The 26,076-nt window shown below is 36.4% G+C and overlaps 1 protein-coding gene across 8 annotated transcripts in view; it reads right to left on the bottom strand.

Annotated features, from left to right (window-relative positions):
* prkcz (protein kinase C, zeta) overlaps positions 1-26,076 on the bottom strand; it is a 114,870-nt gene that overhangs the window by 18,025 nt on the left and 70,769 nt on the right. For all 8 annotated transcript variants that reach the window (XM_051903621.1, XM_051903620.1, XM_051903626.1 and 5 more), the window contains 11 exons: positions 19,505-19,636; positions 18,718-18,814; positions 15,838-15,896; positions 15,421-15,609; positions 10,066-10,163; positions 9,289-9,375; positions 7,161-7,296; positions 6,960-7,047; positions 6,698-6,817; positions 4,824-4,903; positions 2,558-2,647 (listed from right to left, as the gene is read on the bottom strand). In XM_051903621.1, the coding sequence (XP_051759581.1) occupies positions 2,558-2,647; positions 4,824-4,903; positions 6,698-6,817; positions 6,960-7,047; positions 7,161-7,296; positions 9,289-9,375; positions 10,066-10,163; positions 15,421-15,609; positions 15,838-15,896; positions 18,718-18,814; positions 19,505-19,636 (1,176 nt within the window). The remainder of the gene's footprint in view (positions 1-2,557; positions 2,648-4,823; positions 4,904-6,697; positions 6,818-6,959; positions 7,048-7,160; positions 7,297-9,288; positions 9,376-10,065; positions 10,164-15,420; positions 15,610-15,837; positions 15,897-18,717; positions 18,815-19,504; positions 19,637-26,076) is intronic.

The raw sequence follows: 26,076 nt of genomic DNA, 5'->3' as shown, positions 1-26,076 counted from the left end.
TCACAAGATACACAACAAGACAAATGTTAACTATTTTAAAATCGTGATGTACGAGCAGAAGTAGCGACAGATCTTTCTGGTTCAATCTATTGGTTGTTGATTGGTTGAAGGCAGATTTGAATGAGAGCTTGCAGTGGAGTGTAAGAAAGGGACGGGGACAATTATGCAGACTAAATTATTGGAGATGTCTAGCATACTTCACCAGAGTCTGTAATTACACCGGAAGATTGAGTTTTGACATTTAATGACATAAAAATTGACATATGCATGGATGAATCGTTGAATTGTTCATTAATAGCATGCATTTAAAAAAATAATAGAGATAATTTCCATTTCATGCTCACTTTTTGAACAAAAACTAAACATTTTTAGACACATTTGTGATATATAATATATAATGATGAATAATCTGTGATGAATGTTTTTGTTTTGTCCACTTTTGTGGTATTTAAAACATTTGAAATCCCTGTTGAGACATATATACTATAAGCTTAAGCATATATAGAATATATATACCTTTAAAACTGCCATCATTTGTTTCAACTTCCTTTGGGAGGGTTCAAGCCTTAATTAGGTGGGTCAAAACCCCACAATCCCTCTAATTCACAGCCTGAACAAATTCAAAATCAACGTGAAATGGTGATCCCATTTTACTTCTGTAATGTGTATCGTGATATTCAATTGAATAAAAAATGTAGACGGGACGTGGTTTTATCCATTTAAACTGACTGGAACTTGACAAAAATGGTATTGCAGACCAGAATGGAGCCCGGTGGTAATATTACAAATATATATTACAAAGACAAGCATTTTTTTTCCCTTTGGAACAACATGCACATGGATTTAGAAAGCAAACTGGGTTAATTTTGATATCATGTTGACCAAAAAAAAAAAAAAAAATATATATATATATATAAAATGCTTAAAAAGAAGCTGTGAACGATTAAAAATCTAACATTACATAATTAGTTACCTAATTTACCTGATTTTTAACAACATGATGATTCTGTGAATGATGGGAGGGATTGTAAATTCTATGGAAATCATAATAAATTTCTTCAGAATTCAACAGGTGTAGATTCGGAATGGGACTATACAGCTTAAACATGAATCTATTAACTCAACTCACTCTTTTCATCTTTCTATCTTTATCTCTCTGTCTACCTATCTGTCTATCTCTACCTCTCCGTACTCCACCCAAAGTCTTCCTCTTACACATACTAATTCATTCATTACACACACACACACACACACACATAGACACACACACACACTCTGCAATTCCTGAATATTGTATGCTCTCTCACTGACTTTCATGTTTCAGCATTGTGTGCATCATTTATACCAGACCAATTAACATCCCTCTCTTAAACCTTGTGCCGCTTCAGAAAAGGCTGAATCGCATTTGATATTCCCTTTCATTTTTGCTGCTCGTACGGAGAATAACACCCATCTATCAATGACCACACACTACATCCTCTCTTCCTAAAGTGTAGTTCATAAACAACTCATAGAGTTGCTGTAATCCTAGTATTTTTACTGTTGTTGTAACTTCTTAGGAAGCCGATTCAATCTGGGTTTGGGTCAGTACTATAAACCAGATCCTCTTGGATAACTCCCATTGCAACTTTTATTTTAAAAGTGCCCCTATATGCTATTTTAAAGGTTCCTAATTTTGTTTTGAAGGTCATACAATAGATTTACATGCATCCAAAGTCAAAAAACACTTTCATTTTTTCATAATATACACTGCATCATTACCGCATTTCTCTAAATGGTTCAATAAATAATCCATTCTCTCTAAACGCCTCCTTTCCGAGAGACTACTCTGCTCAGATTGCCCAATCTGTTGTGATTGGTCTACCGATTACAGCACGTGCCGGAAAAGAAACGCCTACTACCATATCTGAATTTCAGCTCCTCAGCACTTGTATACACAGTGATATGAACAGCAACGATGGCGTCGGTCCAATACCGTATCAATTTGAGCCCAAGTCCTCATCCTCATGCAAGTGGATTTGTGCATAAAACACATCTTTTCGACATGTCGTCAACACAAACCAAACTCTTCCAGGCTTAAGCTACAACTGCTGTGTTTGAGGGCGGGCCAAAGTAGATGTTGTTCACAGGCAGCCAATGAAGACCATAGGCTGGCACTATGCAAATTAGTTACAAACCTATGTAGGTTTGTGCAGGAAGTAAGACTAGTATGATTTGTTTCAGGCAGTTCAGAATCGGTTCGTTCTTTAGGGAGACAATAACTCCATTTATGGCACACTTTGATCTTTAAAATTTTGCAGACCTTTTTCATTCACAAAGGGCTATATTACACACTACTTGAAAGGTAATACCCGAAAAAGAATAATAGGAAAAACAACCCTTAAAAACTTTCAGGCCATTAAAAAGATTGACAAAATGTCTGATGATACTAATTTTGAGGGGGAAAAAAAGGTAAAAAATATCAGAGCCAGCGAAGCAACTTCCATTATTGCTAACGTAAGTCTCTAAATATTGTCGGCCTTTTTGGTCTCCATATAAAAAGTGACAAAAAGCCTACCTGGTCCCAGTCTATGCTTCTGAAGAACGTATGAGCCTTGATGTCTGTGAATCCGGTCTGAACTTGGCATCCCAGCCTCTCTTTCGGGTCCTGAACAGAACACACACCCTATTAATAACACATCTAACAAAAGCCAGATCTGGTGTAGAGAACTTCAAAAACATGAAACTTCATTTCATGTACTCTTTTATTTCAGGAAAGTGGGTTTAACCCAAAACACATTCACTAGTGCATACGTTATCTTGTGCTTCAAGATGTTAGATGAGGATTCAGGGGTCTTGGAGCGACTCGCTGCACTGATCTACGCTCATTTAATCTCAATGAATCAGGCAGTGGCTAAGAGGGCTGATAACACTGATTACAGGCCGTTGTTGAGTTTGAGGAACCCCAGAGCTTCAATAAACGCAATTTGTCTTGACGATTAAAGGAAAACGCTTCATTATTCATAGATTTAATCAAGTTGCACGCACACAGGCACACGAAAAGAAGTGTGCGCACCCTCAAGAGATCAGTTTCATCTGGAGGATGATGACCCTCCTAATTATAGCACATATATTTGTTCTATCAGAGGCAAACTGTGTGCATGTTTGTGTAGAGTTAAGACCCTCGTTTATAAACCTCAGTGTGCAATGTTCATGAATTATGGCATTTTTCTTCCCTAAGAACCTATTTGTTTCTCATCCATCTTTTCTTGTGTAATGGAGCGTAACAGTGATCAAGTTTTCAGCAGAAAAAGAAGAAACTACTCATTATGTAAAGAATTTTGTAAGATGTAACTGAATCAGTCTGGGTTTGCTTATTACAAAATACCAGTACTGTCGTTTATAGTTTTTATTATAAATTATTTATATTATATAACTATATACAAATATAATAAAAATATATATATAATATATATTTATAATAATAAAGATATAATACACATACCTAAGAAGTAGTGGACTTTTGAATTTCGCTCGAATAGAAAGAATCAAGCGTACCCCTGACCCAACTGAGAATTTTTGCTAAAAATATTTAGTGAATTATTTAACCAAAATATAAAATAGAATAGGTAAAACATTACAATAGGGGTGTGATGAGACAGTTAGCTCACGAGACACGACAAGGCACGAGACTGAGTTCATGAGAACGAGAACGAGACGAGACAAGATTTTTACACAGTATTTTTAAGAAATCCTCAATGACGAAATACATGACTATAGAAAAATAGTCTGCAGGTGCATTTGTAATGTTTTAACTAATCATCTTGTAATGAATGTCATTTCAGTTCTACTTTCTGAGTATGAATTATCAGTAAAATTATCAGTTTTATGCAGTAAAATAACAATACTCAAAATGCGGGGTATTGAAATCGGCTTTGAATGCGCACTCGCGTTTTACTTTCGCTTTCTAAAGATCAGACATTTGTCAGACACTTAGGCTCTGTTGTGCAATGAATCCTCTGCCACAGTCTTGTCAGTCACTTACTCTCATCACGTGATCAATGAACTCTGATTCCTGCTGAACTACGTACGATTCTGCAGCTTGTGTTGGATGAGCTGGATGGGATTGAAGCGACCGTTATCCAACTGATTTAAATGGTTTTTATTTCTATAAAAAGCAAAACAACAGTGGAGGCATAATGTAAACGTAGCAGTGGCATATTCTATCCTAATTTCACCCTCACACTCCCGTCATGGCAATATCACGAGACAGCTTTTCACCTCGTCGAGAAATCTCGTCACATTTTAATCTCGCAAGATCTTGTGGCACGAGATATCATCACACCCCTACATTACAATAATTCAAATATCAATTTATTTCTGTTATGCTATAGCTAATGTTACCTACCTAAACTTCACTAGCCTACAAAAACTTCTCTGATTGGTGCATGTCATTTCAGGGTTGGGAGTATAAGAATTTTATTGTAGAAATTCAGTGCGTAAACACAGTTTTTAAGAAATTAAGTTGAAATCACACTGGCTTTCGATAGAAGCATGACCTTGGAGTTCATGAAATGCTGCAATGTTTTTACAGAGTCCTTTTTATCACAGCACCTTACAGCACATTCAAGGTATTGGGAAACCTTTAACCTTGGTGTTGCTACATGCACTACTAGTTTATTCAATAGCACTAATAATTTAATTTTATTGAATGGCTGTTTTACTTTGTAACTCTGCAGTCTTTTCTTTTGTTGTTCTGTATAACCTCGTCTCCTTGTGTTTTGCAAAAACATGACAGCTGTATTGCAGCGTTCGTTTACGTACCAAGTACATTCTGTTCTCACCTTGTTCAGAAAACCTTTCAGCACACTCGCAGCCTTAACAGACAATGACCTGGGAATCCGTATCGGCTTCTCCAAAATTACTGAAAGAGAGAGGGGAAAAAGAAAGACAGAAGATAAAAGAGTATGAGTCATTCTTGCAGAGTATGCCCGTCGTGTTGTGCGGCAGTGTTAGAGAGAGACAGGCTTTAACCCACACACACAAAATCTCTCGCTCATACACCCACACACTACAGACGCCTGAATAAACCCTTCGATATTCAATCAAAGACTCAAAAGATTCTTCCCCGCTCCGTGTTTATTTCTGTAAATTCATAAAATTCTGTCGCGGTGTTAAGTGGATTTAAAACACCCCACAAAAAGTAAAAAAATGTCTTTTTAATACGTCTCATCCCTGCGTTTTTTTGGATTTCTTTTACAGTTTCGTATCTTGGGCAACCGTCCAGAAGTAAAGCCTGTTAAATTTCATCTCTCTCTCAAAGACGGAGTGCAGACGAGCGTTTATCTTTCCCCTCTCTGAATGCCACATCCCCTGTTTGTTTTCTTTTCCGAATGAAAAGCTAAAGGGATTTAGGTCTTGCTGGGGCTCTGCCCTGCTGCTGTGACGCGGTTTGGACGGCGGCCCGAAAGCGGCTAAAGTGTTGGCTCGGCGGTGGCAGCATCTGCCCTGCTCCTGGGTGGGCGGCGGAGTGCCGGCAGGGGAGGCCGTGTAGGGCCGGGGGGAGGTTGGACCGGGACGACGCTGCAGCATATGGACGAACTGAGGTTTGGATGGGGGGAACGGAGTTCCGGTTGTGGAGAGATATCCAGGTTCATGTTGTGTGTGTCTGTATGAACGAGAGTGATCCAGAAGCACGCTGCCCTCACGGCTGGAGCACTAGAGAACAGACAGGGAAGCAGATGACCACACACTCTCTGCTCTGGAGATGGAAGGGAGGCGAGGAAAGGGGGGGGATGAAAGAATGTCTCATAAAGGAATGACACAAATGCCAGGGAGGGCTCAGAAATATATATGAACATATCATCGCTGTCGGGCTGAAACCTTGTATCTCCAAAAATCTCCTACTTTTCAGGAAATTAAAAAAAACCAAAAAAAAAACACTATTTTTTAAATAATTAAACACTGCCTTGTTACAGTTGATACTGTGGCTATATTTATGGTCAAACAATTGTATCTGTCATTATATTATTAACATTTGACCAAAATCAAGCTCAAATGGAGTTTTTGACCAGTGAATTTCAGACATATGTGTTTTGTCCATCATTAGAACAGCCGCATCTGAGGCAGTAAGTACATCGCATTGCGTTTTCATCAACTTGCACATTATAAAATTTACTGTAGTTAAGTGGGCGCTCAGACCAAAATCTCATGTTATTAAAAATAAGACTGTATTGGCTGTGACTAGAATACATTTGATGATATTTGTGACAAAAATATGACTAAAAACTGCTTCAAAGGTGTGTCCTTTTCACTCATCTACTACAATCAAACATACCATCTGAAATTTGGAAAAAGATAAAGAGATTTGTTTACTCTTTATTTTAAGGGGTCCGTGTTACAGTGTAATTATACACTTAAGTACTGAGTAATAATAATTAACTACATGTACTCACTCTAGGGTTAGGGTTAGGATTAGGGTTTGGTTTAGTGTTAGTTGCATGTAATTATGCATAATTTATAGTTATAACTATAGTAACTACATGTAACATGTGTAACAAGAACACTAAAATAAAGTGTTACCACAGATTTATATAAGTCGCTGCATCACTGTAAAATGCAAGTAAAATTAGCTTTGGAGAGTAAATAAAACTTCCATAATACATGGTTTATGCTGAACTACTGAATTGAACTAAACGTTGAATTCACAAGTACTCACCCTGGAAGAGATATTCCTCTGTGTTCATATCAGGATTGTCAGTGATGATGTCGAAGGGAGATCGGCCTGCCATCATTTCAAACATGAGCACACCCAAGGCCCACCAGTCTACACTGAACCCTGAGATACAGAGAAAGAAGAGCGAGTTCAGTCTTTATCAGTATGATTCACATAACAGTAAATAAATACATTTTACTATAATACTTAGAATTGTGCAGTATTGATAGCGAGGACGTGTATGGATTCATGTAGTCACACCTACCATAATCCTCTCCCCTCAGGATCTCTGGGGCGATGTAGTTGGGCGTCCCACAGAAAGTGCTGGTGGTGTCACCTGGTCTGATTCCCTCCTGAAACAATTAAAAAAATCTGTTATGAGTTCTACCCTGTTTTAACAGTATGTTTTGACTTATTGAGAGATACAACTATTGCTACTTCTTTTGTGATCAGCATTAGGTTCTACCTTGCACATGCCATAGTCTGTAAGTTTGATATGGCCATCCTGGTCCAATAGTACATTGTCCAGTTTTAAATCCCGGTAAATAATGCCCTTCTCATGCAGAAAATTAAGAGCGATGCAAATTTCAGCAGCATAAAATCTGTGGGAAACAGGAAAAAATAAGTCATTGGTAAGACTCGTCATTTTTAAAGCATACAGATGAGGAATAATTGAAGATGAATTGTTGATTTCCACATTTAACACACACACAACCATTCGAAAATTTAGGGTCAGTAAGATTTGTTAATGTAAATCATCGAAGACTGCATTTATTTGATAAAAAATACAGTAAAAACAGTAAAATTGTGAAATATTATTACAATTTAAAAGAACTGTTTTCTATTTGAATGTATATACTATTTCATTATAATAGGCTTTACTGTCAATTTTGATCAATTTAATGCATCCTTGCTGAATAAACATATACATTTTTGACAAAAAAAACAGTGGGACAGTTTTATAAACTTTAATGTTTAGTTAAGAGGATTGGTGTTGTTGACCAATGAAATTTCACAGTGGGCTACCCGGCACAATGTCGCAAACAAGGAAAAAATAAACTGTCGATAAACTATGTAGTCAATATATATGTGAAATCAACACAGAATATTAGATACATTTTTTAGATTTTCCCAAGCGGGAGCTGTGCTTCTAACCATCTCAGCATCTGCCTGTCTAAAGTTAGAAAAAACAAAAAGAAAAAGAAAGGTGTTCAAAGTAGAAAAAACGAGCGGTGACATTTCCGATCAGGTTTCACGTCTGGCACTCTGCATCGTTTGCTTCATGTCGGCGCTCAGCAAGGGCTCGTGAGACCTTTAGGAGCAACTCATGAATATTTAGGCTCATTACCCGTAATTAGCATGTGGATTTGCATATGTGTGGTGTGCAGGACGCATACTGATAGGACCGGTCGGGGTGCGCTTGACTCGACTAATTAGCCTGTGTTTGATCTCAGTTTATCAGACGTGTGAAAGGGGCATTACTGCAGTGCTCTGATCAGTCGCTGTAACAGGATTCACTGAGGAGGAGTCATAATCTAACAGAAATAGCCTAACAGAAGTGTGTGAGATCTGCATTCAAACCAAGGGCGTGGCTTAGGTTTAAACATTAGGACGGACAATTTCAAGTTAATAAAACTATACAGATGAGTCATGTTTTTGAAGTCTGATATCTGCGATGGTGCCAGAGTGAATGCCGTGAGCTTAAAGGCATAATATGTAAGATTTTTGGATTAAAATATCCAAAAACCACTAGAACAATGTTATATATTTTGACTGGTGTACTTACATTATCCCAAAAGTTTCCAACAATGTTTAAATCCAGAGAAATCAGCTATTTTAATGGTTCGTATTTTTTTATTTATAGTTGCTGTGGTCTGCAACTCATTCAGAACAGACCTGCAACCCATTTTTTGGCTAGCAACCCACCCGTTGAGAATTTTTCATCTAGTGAACTACTTCATCTGAACTCTTTGTTCCTTTTCTCCTACATCCATCCATCCATCCATCCATCCACCCACCCATCCATCCATCCATCCATCCATCCGTCCACCCATCCACCCATCCATCCACCCACCCACACATCCATCCACCTATCCATCCATCCACCCACCCATCTATCCATCTATCCACCCAGCCACCCACTCATCCATTCATCCATTCATTCATCCACCCATCAATCCATCCATCCATCCGTCCATCCGTCCATACACCCATCCATCCATCCACCCATTTTCATTCATCCATCCACCCACTCATCCATTCATCCATCCATCCACCCACCCATCCATCCATCCACCCATCAATCCATCCATCCGTCCGTCCGTCTGTCCATAGACCCACCCACCCATCCTTCCATCCATCCACCCACCCACCCAGCCACCCATCCACCCAGCCACCCACTCATCCATTCATCCATCCATCCACCCATTTTCATTTATCCATCCATCCATCCACCCATCCATCCATCCATCCATCCATCCATCCATCCACCCATCAATCCATCCATCCATCCATCCGTCCGTCCGTCAATACACCTATTGTATTAAAAATATCAAATCAATCAATCAATCAATCTCTATTTTAATTGCACATACCTGGCATGTTCCTCTGGAAGCTTCCGCTGCCTCTGCATATGGAACATGAGATCTCCTCCATTCACATACTCAATCACTAGAAACAGCCTGAACGGAGAGCAGGAGACATTCATCATTTCTTTTTAGTTTTTATTTCAGATGTGCTGTATGTGACAGATATACTGGCTATATGTTCACACTACATTTGGTCATGAAAGAGATTGACAACCATGTTCTATAACTCAAAGTATCTCCCTTAAATTTTCTACAGACGAGTTACACTACTAGTTGTCTTTTGAGAGTCATTTTTCAATATTGTTAGTACTGTTAACCTCTCAAGTTATGAAAAATAGCACTAAATAGTGATATTGTGCAGATGTACAGCTAGAAAAAAACTCCTGTTAAAGAGTTTCGGTGGAAGAAAGAAGAGATTTTGGGGGCATTTCAGAGAGAATGCAGGTTTGTTCCAAAACGCCTAAAATAGCTCAGAAGAAAAAAACACAATATTTACTATCATTATCTGTTGCTATGGTTACAGGCTGTAAACATGGCTATTACCATTGACTTTGGTTTCCTGTTACACAGACATTATTTGATCCACTCATACCTGCAGTTTTATGTGTAATTTGAAGATCAAATCTGTGAAAAAACACGGTTGTCAATCTCAAACAATGTTTAACAAAAATGTCCTTTGTGATTCGTTTCACATTTTATGGTTGTTTTCTTGTGGCGAAGGTTTCTTATTTTAATTGTGCTATTACAAAAAGCTTTGCTGAATGAAATACATTCTCCTCTCACCGGCTTTCTGTCTGAAAGCAAGAGTGAAGTCCCACTAAGAATGGATTGGTCGATGCTTGTTCAAACACGTGTTTCTCTGTCTGGACCCAGTCAATGTCCTACACCAGAAAAAAAGAGAGAGAGAGAGAAAGAGAGAGACATTTGACTTATCATGAATAATGAACTGCAAATGATCATGACAGGAATCTGGTTCACTGCTTTCTAAGAACTAGAGGAGAGGACATGATGTTTCACCGCCTCTACTGGGGGAATATTGCAGGATAAAGAAAAAAACAAGCCTGTGTTTTCTGAGAAAAACCTCATCTATTGATCGTTTAACAGCGGAAAACACTTGGCACTATTGCATGCTGTCACTTTGGGGAGGCAAATCTCAGATTTAAAAGAAGAAAAGCACCTTTCTCTTCTTCTTTAAAAAGCGCAGAAAGGAAAGACAACAGAGAAAAGAGAAACAGACATGTAAATAAATCACAAGATCAGTCAATAAAGGTATATATTGTACAGTATCTTTCAAATGTACACCTAACACTCTTTTTTTTTTTTCCTGTTAGAAACATGCTTACACTTTCATTTCACAGAACAGTCCAGACAGGATGTTACAAAACATCTGTATTGAGAATGTCTCTGGGTGTGAAGACACGGCTCAGTGATGTGTTGATAAAGTCAAGTATTTTTGTTGTGTCGACACTTTAACATTAAGCAACACTTGTAAAAAGTGCTCAAAGAACTCAAGAGAACGTCTGTTACTCAACAACTAAAGTTGAAAAATGACAATGAACATCTTTTGAGAGGCTAAGGGTGAAATGAGAGATCTCAGCCCAAACAAACACTTTGTTTTTCTATCATGTCTGGACGTTTTCATTGGCGAATATTGTTTTTAAACCAAGCTAATGATGTATTCTATCCCCTGACCTTAAACTTAACACTAACAGAAACTTGTATGGATTTTTAGATTTTAATTAGCATGTTTATCAAGACATATTCCTCATGGGACTTCTGGCCCCAGGATGTAGGCAAAACATGATCCACACACACACAGTCTGATTTCCAAAACCAGAGCAATTTAATTTCCTGGACGAGTGGAAAGCAGATTACAGGAAAGCAGTCTCAGCATAAAGACATGAAGAGAAACAGATGATATATATATATATATATATATATATATACATACATACACACACACACCCACATATATTGTTGTATGTTTTATCAGTTTTTTGATATGTCTATATAGTTTTTTTTATCATTATTTATTTACATTTTAGTTTCAGTAATTTTACTAGTTTTAGACAAGTTTTTTATACTTATACACATATTTTATTTCAGTTAACATTTACTTTAATAAATTAACATTTTTACGTTTTTTTTTTTAATTGTTAACTATAATAAACCTTATTGTAATCGACAAATAACATCGGCTTTAATTCATTCACTAATGTTTTTCCATCATCAGGATTTTAAGCTAAAATTAATATGAATATATTATAGGAAAGTGTATATTTTAGGTACTGTGACTAGTCAGCATTTCTTTAAAGTTTTTCAGCATTTTTAATTTTTAACCACTTTATTAGTCTGCAGTTTATTCATGCACAAATCTCCCTCTCAATTCATATGAGGTGCATAAATGCATATATGATAATCAGACAAGATTTGAAAAATGTTGTCTAAAATAATGAAATAAAATGGATAGTTCCAGTCCTAGATGCTGACGGCTCAATACAGCATTTCAGTCAAACTAAAAGAAACACTATAGCTATGATGCAAAACACATGTTGACCAATAGCTATGGTGTATTATATATCACTGCACAGTAGGCCTATCCATAGAGAAAAAACCTATTATGAAGTTACAATATTGAGTTACTTCCTGAAAAAAGTAACTAATTGCGTTACTTAGTTACTTTTTATAGAAAGTAATGTGTTACATTACTTTTGCATTACTTTTTCTCACCTGGCTGGGCTTGCTTGTTTGTTTTTTAATAAATTAAGTTTGATAAAACTGAATTCAAGACATTTTCTGGAACCAGCAGAGATCAGTGGATGAACAACACTCTATGTGACTATATTCACAATATAGCACGGCATCTCATATACCTTATTGCTTAAGTACAGCATGTCAAACTGCAATTTGTTGTATAAATTCCAAACTGAATGCATCATTAAATTGCCTCATTAACCTTAAAGTGTGAATGGTGATTGCACAACATACATAGTCTACACAGAACGCACATGTACAGTACAGTAAGAGATGGAGAACATTCCTTGAAGGAACGCCTGCCTTCCAGGAAGCCATTATATTGTTTGTGCATATTCAGAGTTCAACTGCATGTCTCTGTCATTCTGGAAAGACCTCTGCTCTTCGTGAACTTCATTCATGTGCATTAGCTGACAGCCATATGGCTTTATGTTCCTCAGTGTGCCAAGTTTACAAAGACACAATAGCTTTGACTGTACAGAGTTTACATTGCGATTAATAGCTGTACAGTTCGGTTTGTCTTTCTGTTTGATGTCCATTCACACATACCAGGTTTCGTAACAGGGAGAGAAATAAAGATATCGCTAATGCTATAGTGCACAGAAACACAGTTTCTCTTTGATTTTGCTTAATTGATGCAACCAAAAAACAATAATGTCTCTCAATGTTGTATTTGTGCTTTTTAGCATAAATTCAAATTCCACTGCATTCAAAGGCTATATTCATGAAATAAATAAACACACTAATATTCAAAAGTGTGGGGTCTGTAAGATTTTTTAATGTTTTTGAAATAAGTCTCTTATGTTCACTATGGCTGCATTTATTTTATCAATATATTAAACATTTTTGTTTAATATACACTATATTGCTAAAAGTACTGGGACACCCCTCCAAATCTTTGAATTCAGGTGTTCCAATCACTTCCATGGCCACAGGTGTATAAAATCAACTCAGCCACGAAGTGGTAGGCCACGTAAGATCACAGAGTGGGGTCAGCGCATGCTGAGGCGCACAGTGTGCAGAAGTTGCCAACTTTCTGCAGAGTCAATAGCTACAGACCTCCAAACTTCGTGTGGTCTTCAGATTAGCTCAAGAACAGTGCGTAGAGAGCTTCATGAAATGGGTTTCCATGGCTGAGCAGCTGCATCCAAGCCTTACATCACCAAGTGCAATGCAAAGCGTCGGATGCAGTGGTGTAAAGTACGCTGCCACTGGACTCTAGAGCAGTGGAGACGTGTTCTCTGGAGTGACGAATCACGCTTCTCTGTCTGGCAATCTGATGGACGAGTCTGGGTTTGGAGGTTGCCAGGAGAACGGTACTTGTCTGACTGCATTGTGCCAAGTGTAATGTTTGGTGGAGGGGGGGTTATGGTGTGGGGTTGTTTATCAGGGGTTGGGCTTTGCCCCTTAGTTCCAGTGAAAGGAACTCTTAATGCTTCAGCGTACCAAGACATTTTGGACAATTTCATGCTCCCAACTTTGTGGGAACAGTTTGGGGATGGCCCCTTCCTGTTCCAACATGACAGCGCACCAGTGCAAAGTCCATAAAGACATGGATGAGCGAGTTTGGTGTGGAGGAACTTGACTGGCCTGCACAGAGTCCTGACCTCAACCCGACAGAACACCTTTGGGATGAATTAGAGCAGAGAATGCGAGCCAGGCCTTCTCGCCAACATCACTGCCTGAATTCACAAATGCCCTTCTAGAAGAATGGTCAAAAATTCCCATAAACACCTACTCCCTAAACCTTGTGGAAAGCCATGTGGAGTTGAGGCTGTTATAGCTGCAAAGGGTGGGCCAACTTCATATTAAACCCGGATTAAGAATGGGATGTCATTAAAGTTCATGTGCACGTAAAGGCAGGTGTCCCAAAACTTTTGGCAATAGAGTGTATCTTAAAAAGTAATTTGTTCCTGTGATGCAAAGCTGAATTCTTCAGTCTTCAGTGAGGATCATGTGTCTTCAGTCACATGATCCTCAGAAATCATTCTAATATGCTGATTTGCTGCTTAAGAAACATTTCTTATTATTATCAATGTTGAAAACAGTTTAAAAAAACACACAGTTTATTTCAAATGTAAAGGTTTTTTTTTAAATGTCTTTAAAAAAAAAAAAAATCATACTGACCCCAAACCTTTGAACGATAGTGTAAATAAATAAATTACATTTATTACTACATTACAATAACTATATAAAACCTATATACACTGTGTTTTAAAGTATTATGCAAGTGACATATCAGTAGGATTTCAGTACAACAAACATTCAGATTTTAGTTTTTTCTAAGAAAGTGTTTGTTTGTTTATTTATCCATGTCTTTTTAGATAACTGGTATCAATCTCAGACAAAATAGTTTGCCAGGTCTATGGAAACCCTACTTAGAGGTTGTTCCACATTATTAAGGAAGTCACAGTTCTCATGCAATATGGGGAGGAAGAAAGATCTTTCTGAAGATGAAAAGCATGAAATGGTGCAATGTTGTGCAAAAGGCATGAAAACAACTAATACTGTGTGAAAACTGAATGGAGATTATCGAATTATCATAAGATTTGTGAGTGATTTAGAGCACAGCAGAACTCGGTCAGATAAAGGCTTATTAAGGAAAGTTCCTGTCAAAAAAAATAATTGTATTAAAAGGGCAGCTATAAAAAAAGCCAGTGTTGAGCAGCAAACAGGTATTTGAACCTGCCGGTGTCTCTGGAGTCTCTCCATGCAGGCTGGCAGTTGTGCTTAAAGATGCATTTCAGCCACCACTAACCAAACCTCACAAAGAGAAACATTTACAGTGGGTTTAGAAATACATGAAGACTCATTTTTAAATAAATAAAAAAAGCAATATCTTTTCTCTGAAAATTAAATGTGGGCGGGCTACTTTTAAAACAAAATGCAAAAAATTGTGTTGTGACAAAGTGAGTATTCTTACTCTTATGACAATTAAAAAGTACTATTCATTTCATCTATTAATTAGCTATCTTTCCAAAATAGTAATTATTCATTTATTTCTATTATTGTTTGCAGAAGTTTGCATATATATATATATATATATATATATATATTAATGCCATGCTCAATTATGAGCTTTATTTGGCTCCTGAAAATGTTATGTGGACACAAGAAAAATGGGAAGTGCCTTTATCTTTTGTATGAATGAACTTATGAAAACCCCTGAAGATGAACTGCAAGCTAGTGATGGAGGATTTAGCAATTAAAATGAGCACAATCCCACAGCACCACCTACTGGTGTCAATTGCAATCACATGTCCAAACTATACAACTTCCTGCATTTTCATAGATCTGTGAGGTGCAACAAACACACAGAGACACCATGATAAAACTGAAGCAGCCCCACCCTCACGTATCATCACCAAGACAACAGTCTGTTACCTCATCATCATGGACCAGCTCTTTCTTCACCACCTTCATGGCGTAAATCTGTTCGTTCTTCTTGAGTCGGACCAGCAGCACTTTAGCATAACTGCCCCTCCCGATGACCCGGATCAGGTCAAAGTCCCCCAGGCCAAGACACTGAGAGATCTGAATCCCTTCGATCCCGTCCACCACCGCCTTCAGATCCTGTGCACACACAGCAGAAACTTTTTGTGCAAAACTATTATAACATTTCTCTTGAACAAACTCAAAAATGCTGCAGAAATACAGTGAGGTTTTATGTTACATGCATTCCTGACTTCCTGTACAAAATATATAGGTATGAAGAATGTGAGTAAAAGCATTTGTATATGATTATTTAGTGAATAAGACCTTGTGGAAATTTGGGACAATCGGTTATGCTTTGCATCTTACCTCTGCGTCATCTTCAGCTTTCTCCACTTTCCGGTTGTGTGCTAAGAAAGGGACTGGAACTGAGAGACAGAGAAAGAGGGAGAGTCTTTCTTATTATGTTCTTGTCCTTTCACTTTACATTTCTGTTCTGTTATCTTTCTTTTTCAAATATTGTATATATTATTAGTCAAGCCAATAAAGCACTTTAAATTGAAACTGAGAGATATATTATGAATATATTAATCTATATATTTGGAGAGAGGCTAGGAGAAAGATAAACATGTTCACAGCAGTTGGATTAGCAAGTCTGATTCATTATAGTGAATTGGTTCATGATGATGAAAAAAGAATCAATCATTTTGCTGCATCACTCAGAAAAAAAGATTACAATTAAAATAATTATCAGCAATAATTATAACAACAACAATAATTATTACTATTATTATTAACATACATTCAGAAAGGGATCATTTTAACATTAAAAAATTTTCCCATTTAAGTTTCACAGTAGTTGGACTGGGTAGATTAACTAGTCCATTCAGACGGTTCATTTCAATGCAATAGTAAAAAAATAATCATTCATTAGTTTGATGCATCACTCAGAAATAATAATGGTTATCAGCAATCATTATTATTATTATTATTATTATTATTAATATATGAATCTATATATTAGGAGATGATAGGAAAAATTACATTTTTCCCTTTAAATTTCACAGCAATTGGATTGGGAAGTCTACTCATTCTCACTGTAGTGAATTGGTTCATGCAGACAGTTCATTTTATAGTTACAGCAAAAACAAAAATAAAAAGATTCATCAATTAGTTCTCAAAAGACATTTTACATTAAATGCATTGTATGTTTTCAATTAGATTAAATAAATCAAATGTTTTTTGTTCTAAAATGTAGCCTACTGTACCTCACAGTTTAACCCCCAAACAAAGTTCTCCGTTACAGTCGAACGACTTCCAAAAGTTTTGAAATTAGTTTAAAGTGCCCCTATTATGCTTTTTTGAATCTTACCTTTTATTGTAGTGTGTAACATAGTAGCTGCTTGTGAATGTAAAATGTCTGCAAAGTTTTAAAGATCAAAGTGCACGGCAGATAAAGTTATTGTCTTCTACAAAAAAAAAAATCTATTCTGAACTGCCGAAACGAGTCAGCAATAGAGTGGTGATGACGTCGCTTTGTAGGCAAATCGGCAGTTAGCATCACGCTGGTTCCCTCGACACAAACCCAATAGGATTTTTCCATAGGCTTTTGGATTATCACAAAAAATAAGCTCTGTAATCAGTTTATGATACTTACACGTTTTGTCCATCAAGATAATTTTCACAGATGAACACAACTTTTATGAATTCTGAAGCCTAAATGCAGTTGCCAAAAGTAAAAAGATAAAGGTAGACTATAAGTACTACACCACGGTCGCACAATTTCAGCATCACCACCTAAGCTTCCCACAACTCTTTCAGTCTTTATCAAAAAACATTTCCCTGAAAGACTGAATTAGAATAGTTCGTAAGCTCGCAATTATAAGCACAACGAGGCTGTAAAAGCGGACTAAGCTTACCTTGTTTGGCTTGATGATGTTTAATGTCACTGACAGCCTCTATAGTCTGATTTAACCACTTGTGAGCAACCATCATTTTCAAGACATGTAATGTAACACCTTAAAAAAAATCACGTGTCGGTTAATACTGATGTATTTTATGTTGTAGAATAAAACATGAAAGTATCTTGAGCTTGTGTTAACCACGGACCTTATTTAAGCCATTTAGCCAAAAACCCGTTCAAAAAACCCATTGACTTTGGGACGATGGAACCAGAAGTGCTAAAATGCTAACTTGCTTCTGGGTTTTGGCCTACAAAAATGCGTCATAGTTCCATCACTCTATCCCTGTCTCACTTCATACCTATGTAACAAATTTGCATAATGCCAGCCTGTGGTCTTCATTGGCTGCCAGCGAATGACGTCTACTTTGGCCTGCCGTCAAACACTGCAGTTGTAGCTGAAGCCTGAAAGAATTTGGTTTGTGTTGTCGACATGTCGAAAAGATGCTTTTTTTTCTGAACTGCGAATACACTTTGCATGCACTTAAAAAGGATGAGGACTCACACCGGAATTGAAATGGAAACAGACGTTTCGTTTCTGACACGCACTGTAAGAGGTAGACCAATCATAACAGACAGGGCCGTCTGATCAGAGTAGGCTCGCAGTAAGGAGGAGTTTAGAGAGACTGAAAGGGATAGTTCACCCAGGGGGAAAAAATACTATGGTAGTCAATGGGGGACGAGATATGCTTGGTTACAAACATTCTTCCAAATATCTTCCTTTGTGTACAGCAGAACAAAGAAATTTATACAGGTTTGGAACAACTTGAGGGTGAGTAAATGATGACAAAATTTTCATTTTTGGGTGAACTATCCCTTGAAACTTCGAATAAACCGTTTTCAGATTAAGAAATGAGGTGATGTGAAATGCATATTACGAGAAAATTAAAGTGTTTTTGACCTTGGATGAATGTAAACCTATTGTAGAAGTCTTCCAAAACAAAATTAGGAAGCTTTCAAATTGCATAATAGGGGCACTTTAAATGAATCATTAAAAATAACCGATTCAAAAGAACAATTTCCTTTCACTAAGAGAAATGTTTAATGTGTAACGCTATAATATTCCAGCAGGGGGAGCCACAGACTGGACTGTCTCAGAGGGATAAGCATGTCTCTCTCTCTCTCTCTCTCTCTCTCTCAACTAGGTCAATGTGACATTACTCACACCTGATGTACTACAGTATCCTACCACAGTCAGCAGTGCCCTCTGACAGATAGAGGACAGAATGACCCCAATACCCACACAAAAACAGCATTTACACATGCATGCAGCGGAGATGGAGACCTACTTGCGTCTGTTTCCTCAGGGTCCTCAGGGGGGAGCTCCACTTCCTCTCCACTTTTATCATCATCTACCAACGGCTCCTGTGATGGCATGACTGGATCCTGCAGAGAAAAACAGATGATACAGGCAAGGTATTTTTCAAATATCTTTTTTTCCTCTCATCTTTGAAGCTCCAAATCAGATTTTCACTTATCCTAACATGAAATCAAAAACTCATCAGTTTTGGGTTCTGTTCAAAGAAAATCTGACGTAGAAAATCTGAAGTCTGATGTCTTCTGTCATGTAAATAAATCAAAAGTACATTGTTGAATTTCACACTGAATTTCTGTTACAGTTAATCTTAATGTTACAGTTTTCACTGAAAAACTGGAGTTTCTTACAGAAGGTGGTGTTGTGAAGACGTTTAATGTTACAGTTTTCAGTCTATGATTTCGAAATTCTGTCTAAGCACAGAATTGGGTCAATTCAATACTGACAAGACAGTGTTATCATCTGACAAATTCCACAAGGGCTATCTTTGAAACACTGTTGAAAAATCCAACAACACTCTTGAGAAGTGAGAAGAGAGGCAAATAGTTTCAAAAGGTCGAAGAAAAAAAAAACATTTAAATTAAAAAGTAATGAGGTTTTCAACAGCTGAGGATGTGCTTATTTAAATGAAATGACAAATACAAGAAAACTGATTTATGGTTTTATATTTTGCAAGTCAAATTTTCACTTTATGCTTCTTTATGACTCTCAGTGACAACATACAGATGATGAATATTTTTAGATCTGACTAAAAGACTCACCATATGCCTTTGACAGGTCAGTGAGACGAGCTTGTGACAGCGTTTATGGACCAGTAGCTTGCAGTTGATACACTTGTAGCCCTGACGCCCCAGTCCCCATATCCTCTCGCTGCAGTGGCCACAGTACGCTTTCTAAGAGAGACACAGACAGATACTGAAGTTAGACTATCGTTATCTATGATCAGTTTAGCAAGTCGAAACACTTCATGAATGAGTTAATCTGTTTACAACAAACTTAAGTAAACAATGAAGGAAAAAAGGGATGTCTTACAGATATCACATGAGTAGATGGCACACATGAGCTGCTGAGTAATGAATTCTGAATTAAAATTAAGTATAAAAGTAAAAATAAAACAAAGCATGATGAATTAAATACACTACTGTTCAAACATTTGGGGTCAGTAAAAATGTATTCCTCAAGGATGCATTAATTGATCAAAAGTGACAATAAAGACATTAATGTTTCATTAAAAAATTCATCAAAGAGATCGGATAAAGTTTCATTGTTTCCACAAAAATATTAAGCAGCACAACTGTTTTCAACTTTAATAATAATTCTTGAGCACAAATCAGCATATTAGAATGATTTCTGAAGGATCATGTGACACTGAAGACTGGAATAATGATGCTTCACCATCACAGGAATAAAATACTTTGTCCAAATATATTAAAATAGAAAACTGTTATTCTAAATTGCAATAATATTTCACAATATTACCATTTTTATTGTATTTTGGATCAAATAAATGCAGCTTTGGTGAGCATAAGCACTGAAACTGTATGTAAAGTAAATATTAACCATTTCTGACAGGATGTTGGTTGATAAATATCATGTATCATACTTGTATCAATGTATTATTCACATTTTCTGAATTGCTAAAATAGCAAGCTACCAGTGTACAGCTAACACATGCTAGATAATGCGGTCAGCATCCGTACATACTTAAAGCCTAGCTAATGATTTCAACAGATTTTGTTTAAAATCCAAGCACGGCAGATCAGAGGACTCTGCTGACAGTGCTGTAACCAACATTAAGGTTTCAAACACACACACCTGCTCACACACACGCCCTGTGAGTCATAAATAAATGAAAATATCTTTAGCTCAGTTTGTTGTGAGGTTCTCCATCTGTCTGCAGGTGAGAGAGAGAGTGAGCTAAAGCCTGAGAGGGACACGATGTTACGGTAAAAAGTGATATTTAAAAGCATGATAGAAATATAGTAAATAATATTAGTCAAAACTTTGAAATGATTAGCAAAATAAATACAGCAAAGAATAACATGGGCAAGACCAAGAAAGATGCTATAGGCAAAAGTCTTCTCTCCATGTGATATGAAAACCATCCACCAGGGGGCTCTAACAGCAGGACTTTAGTGCTTCATGTAGCATAATCCTATTAAAATATGCTAATCTTTCATTAATGGACATGCACTTCCTCTGACAGTTTCCCCTCTCTGCCATAGCAGATAACTGAGCATCATCTGTTTAACAGACCTTCAACAAACCCTCAGAGAAGGACTCACTGGATATACATGATGCTCTTCTTGTCAGTGCTTGACGTTTCCTCTGTGTTCCTCGACTCTATTTCACAGCTCTGTGAGCATGTCATGATCCCTGTGCTGCTGGTGAGGTTTCAGACAGCACTTTCTCACCATCTAAGGAGATGTTCACCTGCTGCAGTGATTTCTTTGTATCTTTGAAGCCTCCAGCCCTGATGAATGACCTATATTTTCTTGGCGCTTTCTGTCAGGTGCGCAATTTATGTAACTGGGGTTAAACGTTCGAAAATCAGGGCTTGAAAGTAGCACACACATCTAAAGCTTGAAGCTGGCATCAGGAAATAAACATGTTTCTTATGATTAGGGATGGAAATAGTAAAGAATTTAACAGCTCTGGTTCCTTAATGAATCCATTAACAATTCTTTTAGTACATGAAAGGCATAAATATTTAAAGGAAAAAAAAGAAAAGAAATGCAATTCCATTACCAAATGATGATATTATTTCAATAAAAAACAAAATGTAAAACTATTTTTGCAGAAATGTTTTTACAGACTTTTTAAATGACTTTTCACAGTGTTTTAGAGGAGGCATAATTTCAGTAATTATACTTTAAACAACAATACTGAACAAACAGTACTATTTAAATAGTACTTACAAAATGTATAATGTGTATAATGTTAACTAAACCTTGTCAAAGGAACAACAAGTCAGTCACTTTGATTTAAGTCTCACAGTTGCAAGCTATATGTTTGATTCACTAAAAAGAACCAGCTCATAAGAGTCATTCATTCTCTAATTGGACTACACTGGCTGTGCTGTGTGGATTGGATCCACACAAAAGATCCAGCTTATAAGAGTAATTTATTTGGAAATCGAACTACACTGTACAGTATGTGTTTGATTCACTAAAAAGAACAGACTCATAAGAGTCAGTGATTCTCTAACCAGATCACACTGGTTGACCTGTGTGTGTTTGATTCGCTCGAAAGTTCCTGCTCATAAGAGTCATTTGTTAAGGAATGAGAGTACAGTGGTTGCACAGCATGTGTTTGATTCACTAAAAAGATCTGACTCATAAGAGTCATTTATTTGGAAATTAGACTGCACTGGTTGACCTCTACAGTATGTGTTTGATTCACTATAAAGAACAGACTCATAAGAGTCAGTGATTCTCTAACCAGATCACACTGGTTGACCAGTATGTGTTTGATTCACTCAAAAGTTCCTGCGTATAAGAGTCATTTGTTCAGGAATCAGAGTACACTGGTTGCACTGCATGCGTTTGATTCACTAAAAAGATCTGGCTCATAAGAGTCATTTATTCGGAAATCGGACTACACTGGTTGACCTGTACAGTATGTGTTTGATTCACTATAAATAACAGACTCATAAGAGTCAGTGATTCTCTAACCAGATCACACTGGTTGACCAGTATGTGTTTGATTCACTCAAAAGTTCCTGCTCATAAGAGTCATTTGTTTGGGAATCAGAGTACACTGCGCTGCATATGTTTGATTCACTAAAAAGATCTGGCTCATAAGAGTCATTTATTTAGAAATTGGACTACCCTTGTTATCCTGTATGTGTCTGATTCACTAAAAAGAACCGGTTCACACGAGTCATTTGTTGTGAAATCAAACATCACTGGTTGTGTTGTGTCTGTTTCACTAAAGAGGACCAGCTCATTAAAAGATTTAGGCCTATTCACTCAATAATTTGGTCTGTTTCGCACTGTAGATTCAGTAGAAGTGTTGCAGTGCCGGTAAATAGTAGTGTTGGAAACACTGTCAGAGTACTTTAGTATGCTGTTCTGTCCACGGAAGAATGTACCTACAAAAACTGTTAACAAAACAGAAATTCTACCTAATTAACCAGTTTGTGTAGCAGCGACTTATCTGAAATCCAGCAGCTTATAACACCTAATCTTTTGCTTTTTGTTATACTAGCACAAAAAAAAACTTCCTGTGTTTTGAAAGGGAATGAAAAACCATGCAAGAAGTATTAAACATCCTAACCCGTCTGTTTTATTTCCGACCAAATCTCAGGATCTTCCTCAAGGATGACTAGAAGGCAGCATCAGATCACCCATCAGCAGGAAATGATCAAAGAAGAACATGATGAATCCACCTGAAGCTATATGCACTGATTCTGTGCCGTTATTCTTAGAAATATGAGCAATCTTTCATATAAACAGTCTCTTTCTTCTTCTCTCCCCCTCTCGCATCTGAATCCCAGCACAGCTTCCACCCCATGGACTTTTTTAGCATATCGAGCCAGCGCTGCTAAGCAAACGCAGTGCCAGAGAAACAATGTGTTTCTGCACCCATTTAAAACACATCAAGTCTGCACATATCGGGCTTCCATTCAGGACAGTGGATTAAACTTTAAACCCAACCAATTGTCCCCAACAAATAGCAAACATTTAGCACAGCTGAGCGAATGGGGCCTTCAGGGCTGAGCGTGTGCACCATGTATCCCAGATACAGCAGGAATTTCAGGGGAATGTAAGGCAAGATGAAGGCAGATGTCTGAATACAGCTACTGAAACATCTAAATAAGCCTTTGTTTGTGTTGTTGTGATTATTAAGCGGGGAAAAAAAAGCTGAGAAAAGCAGCAAAAATGTGTTGTTCAGAATTCAACATGATGTATGAGAATTAACATATGATCAGCATGTTTACATATCAACCTTATAATGAGTGTCGTAGTGTGGGTGATGTTAATCTTTAATCTCTTTAATATGCAAAGAGATTAGCCAATCACAACAGAAGTAATTTACATAAAAAAGGTATAATAGGAAAAACAGCCTGTTTAACTCTTCCAATTTAAATAGGAAACTTCCACTTTATTAGCCCCAATAGGGGATATCGAAATGCAGTAAACTGTAAAAATAAGGTGGATAGGCATGCAAGTTTGGCGTGAGTGCTCTCTAAAAGAATGTGTATGTGCAGGCAAGTAGTCTTTCTTTACAAAGGGACATCACCAACTACTTGTCTGGTATGCGTAATACAGCGTTTTTAGTCATTTTCCCGGATCCGTGTGAACAGGGAATGTTTTGATAACTTTGTCATCTGTACAAAAAAAAAAAAAAAAAACGTTTCCGTTTTTAGTACATCGTTGTCATGTAAATGTACCCTTAATCTCAGAGAAAAGGTGGAAAACTAATTACTCTTTCAAAACTAATTATAAATGTTCTTGGTGCAAAAGCCCTTGACTAAAATTATATAATTGGACTTCAGAAAAGAAAAGAGAATTGATATGAATTTGGCCTCTTAAAATCTGATGTATAAGTGGGTGGGACAGTGTCACTTCCCAAATCCGGACAAGAGAACAGCTTATTTCTAACCTTTTTCAATTTCACTTTTAATAAAGCTGTTTTTGAATTATGTTTGTCAATCGTTAATTAAAATGTTTAAATTAATTGCACTAAGTCTGCATATTATGCAATTAATTAATCACACATATCAATATTTGCAAATAAATAAAAAAATAAGGATAATTTAAAGAAAGTGGTACAATATTTTGTTGCCATTTTAATTAATTAATTATATTAAATTAACACATTAAATCGATAAATCGATTGTCCGAAACAAAGACAAAAGAACAGCACATTTCGAGACTTTATCCATTTTCAATCTCACTTTCAATAAAGTTGTTTTTGAATTAAGGTTGTCAATCAATTCATTTTTTAAAAATTAATTAATTACATAATATCCAGATTAATTAAGTCAATAAATTGCAATTAAGCACAAATATCAATATTTTATAAAAAATAAAATGAATTAATTAATCAATAAATAATTGGGAAAAAAAAGAAGTTAACTCAGAGACATTATTGTGACAGATGACAGATGAGTAAAATATAAATGAGCAAATAGACAAAAGGTATATATATATATATATATATATATATATATTTTATAAGTACGTCATGTAGAGCATGAACAGAGCTGGGTAGATTACTTATGAATTGTAATCAGTTACTGATTACAAATTACATGACAAAATTTGTAATCAGTAATATAATCTCTTAGATTACACATTTTTGGTAACGTAATCTGACTACTTTTGGATTACATCTAGATTACTTTTGTGCTAACCCTTATTTGATGACACATATATTGTAGGATAATCTTGTAGTATTTTGACAGATACAAAGAAAAAATATATTCCAAAAAATATATTCTATTCACCAACAAGAGCCTCAACAGATTCTTTTTAAAGTGCAATGTATGGACAGTTAATACTTCAAAATACTAACACTAATGTACCTGTTAGTGTTTGCTGATAGTAACACTGAATAAAACAAAATCACATCTTATGATTTTAAAACAGATTTACTTAAAATTAAGTAAATTTAGAAAACAGCAAATTACAAAAACAAATATTGAAAAACATGAAATTCACAGCAATATCACTGTTACATCAAATATTTCATCTATATTTCATATATATTATTATTATTATTATTATTATTTCATATATATTCATCTATATTTCATATATATTTCCCCCTCACTGCCGGAAAAACTCGAAGAATCACAAATGTATATAAGCAGCAGGTTTATTATGAAAAAATTATAAACGTTAAAAAAATGAAAAATTAGGAGAATCAATGAATTGTGAACAACTTACTGCCATTGTGTAAATAATATGTAATCATGTAATCCATAAAAAAGTAACTGTAGTCTGATTACGAGTATTTTAAAAAGTAGTTTACTCTAATTACAAGTACTTGATTTTTGGAATCTGATTACACAATCCAGATTACATGTAATACGTTACTACCCAGCTCTGAGCTAGAAAAACAGCGGTTAAACATGACCAGAGACAAGACATAAAAATTTAATGCAAAACTTTTAACCCAGCAGAAGAATATCTGTCTCTTTTTTGCAGCTCACTATTTTTTTATGAGGAGCAGGAGCAAGCACCAAGAGATGATCAAACGTTTATGTCAGACACTTTCACATGCACACCCACACACACATACACACACAGCCCTCCTCGCCTGCCTCTGTATTTTTCACTTCCTCTCCTCTTATAATCCTCCCTCTCTGTCTCTTTTGTAAAGA

Source organism: Ctenopharyngodon idella, chromosome 8 (genome assembly GCF_019924925.1).
Source record: "Ctenopharyngodon idella isolate HZGC_01 chromosome 8, HZGC01, whole genome shotgun sequence".
Lineage (NCBI taxonomy): Eukaryota > Metazoa > Chordata > Actinopteri > Cypriniformes > Xenocyprididae > Ctenopharyngodon > Ctenopharyngodon idella.
This window is presented reverse-complemented; position numbering and strand designations above follow the sequence as displayed.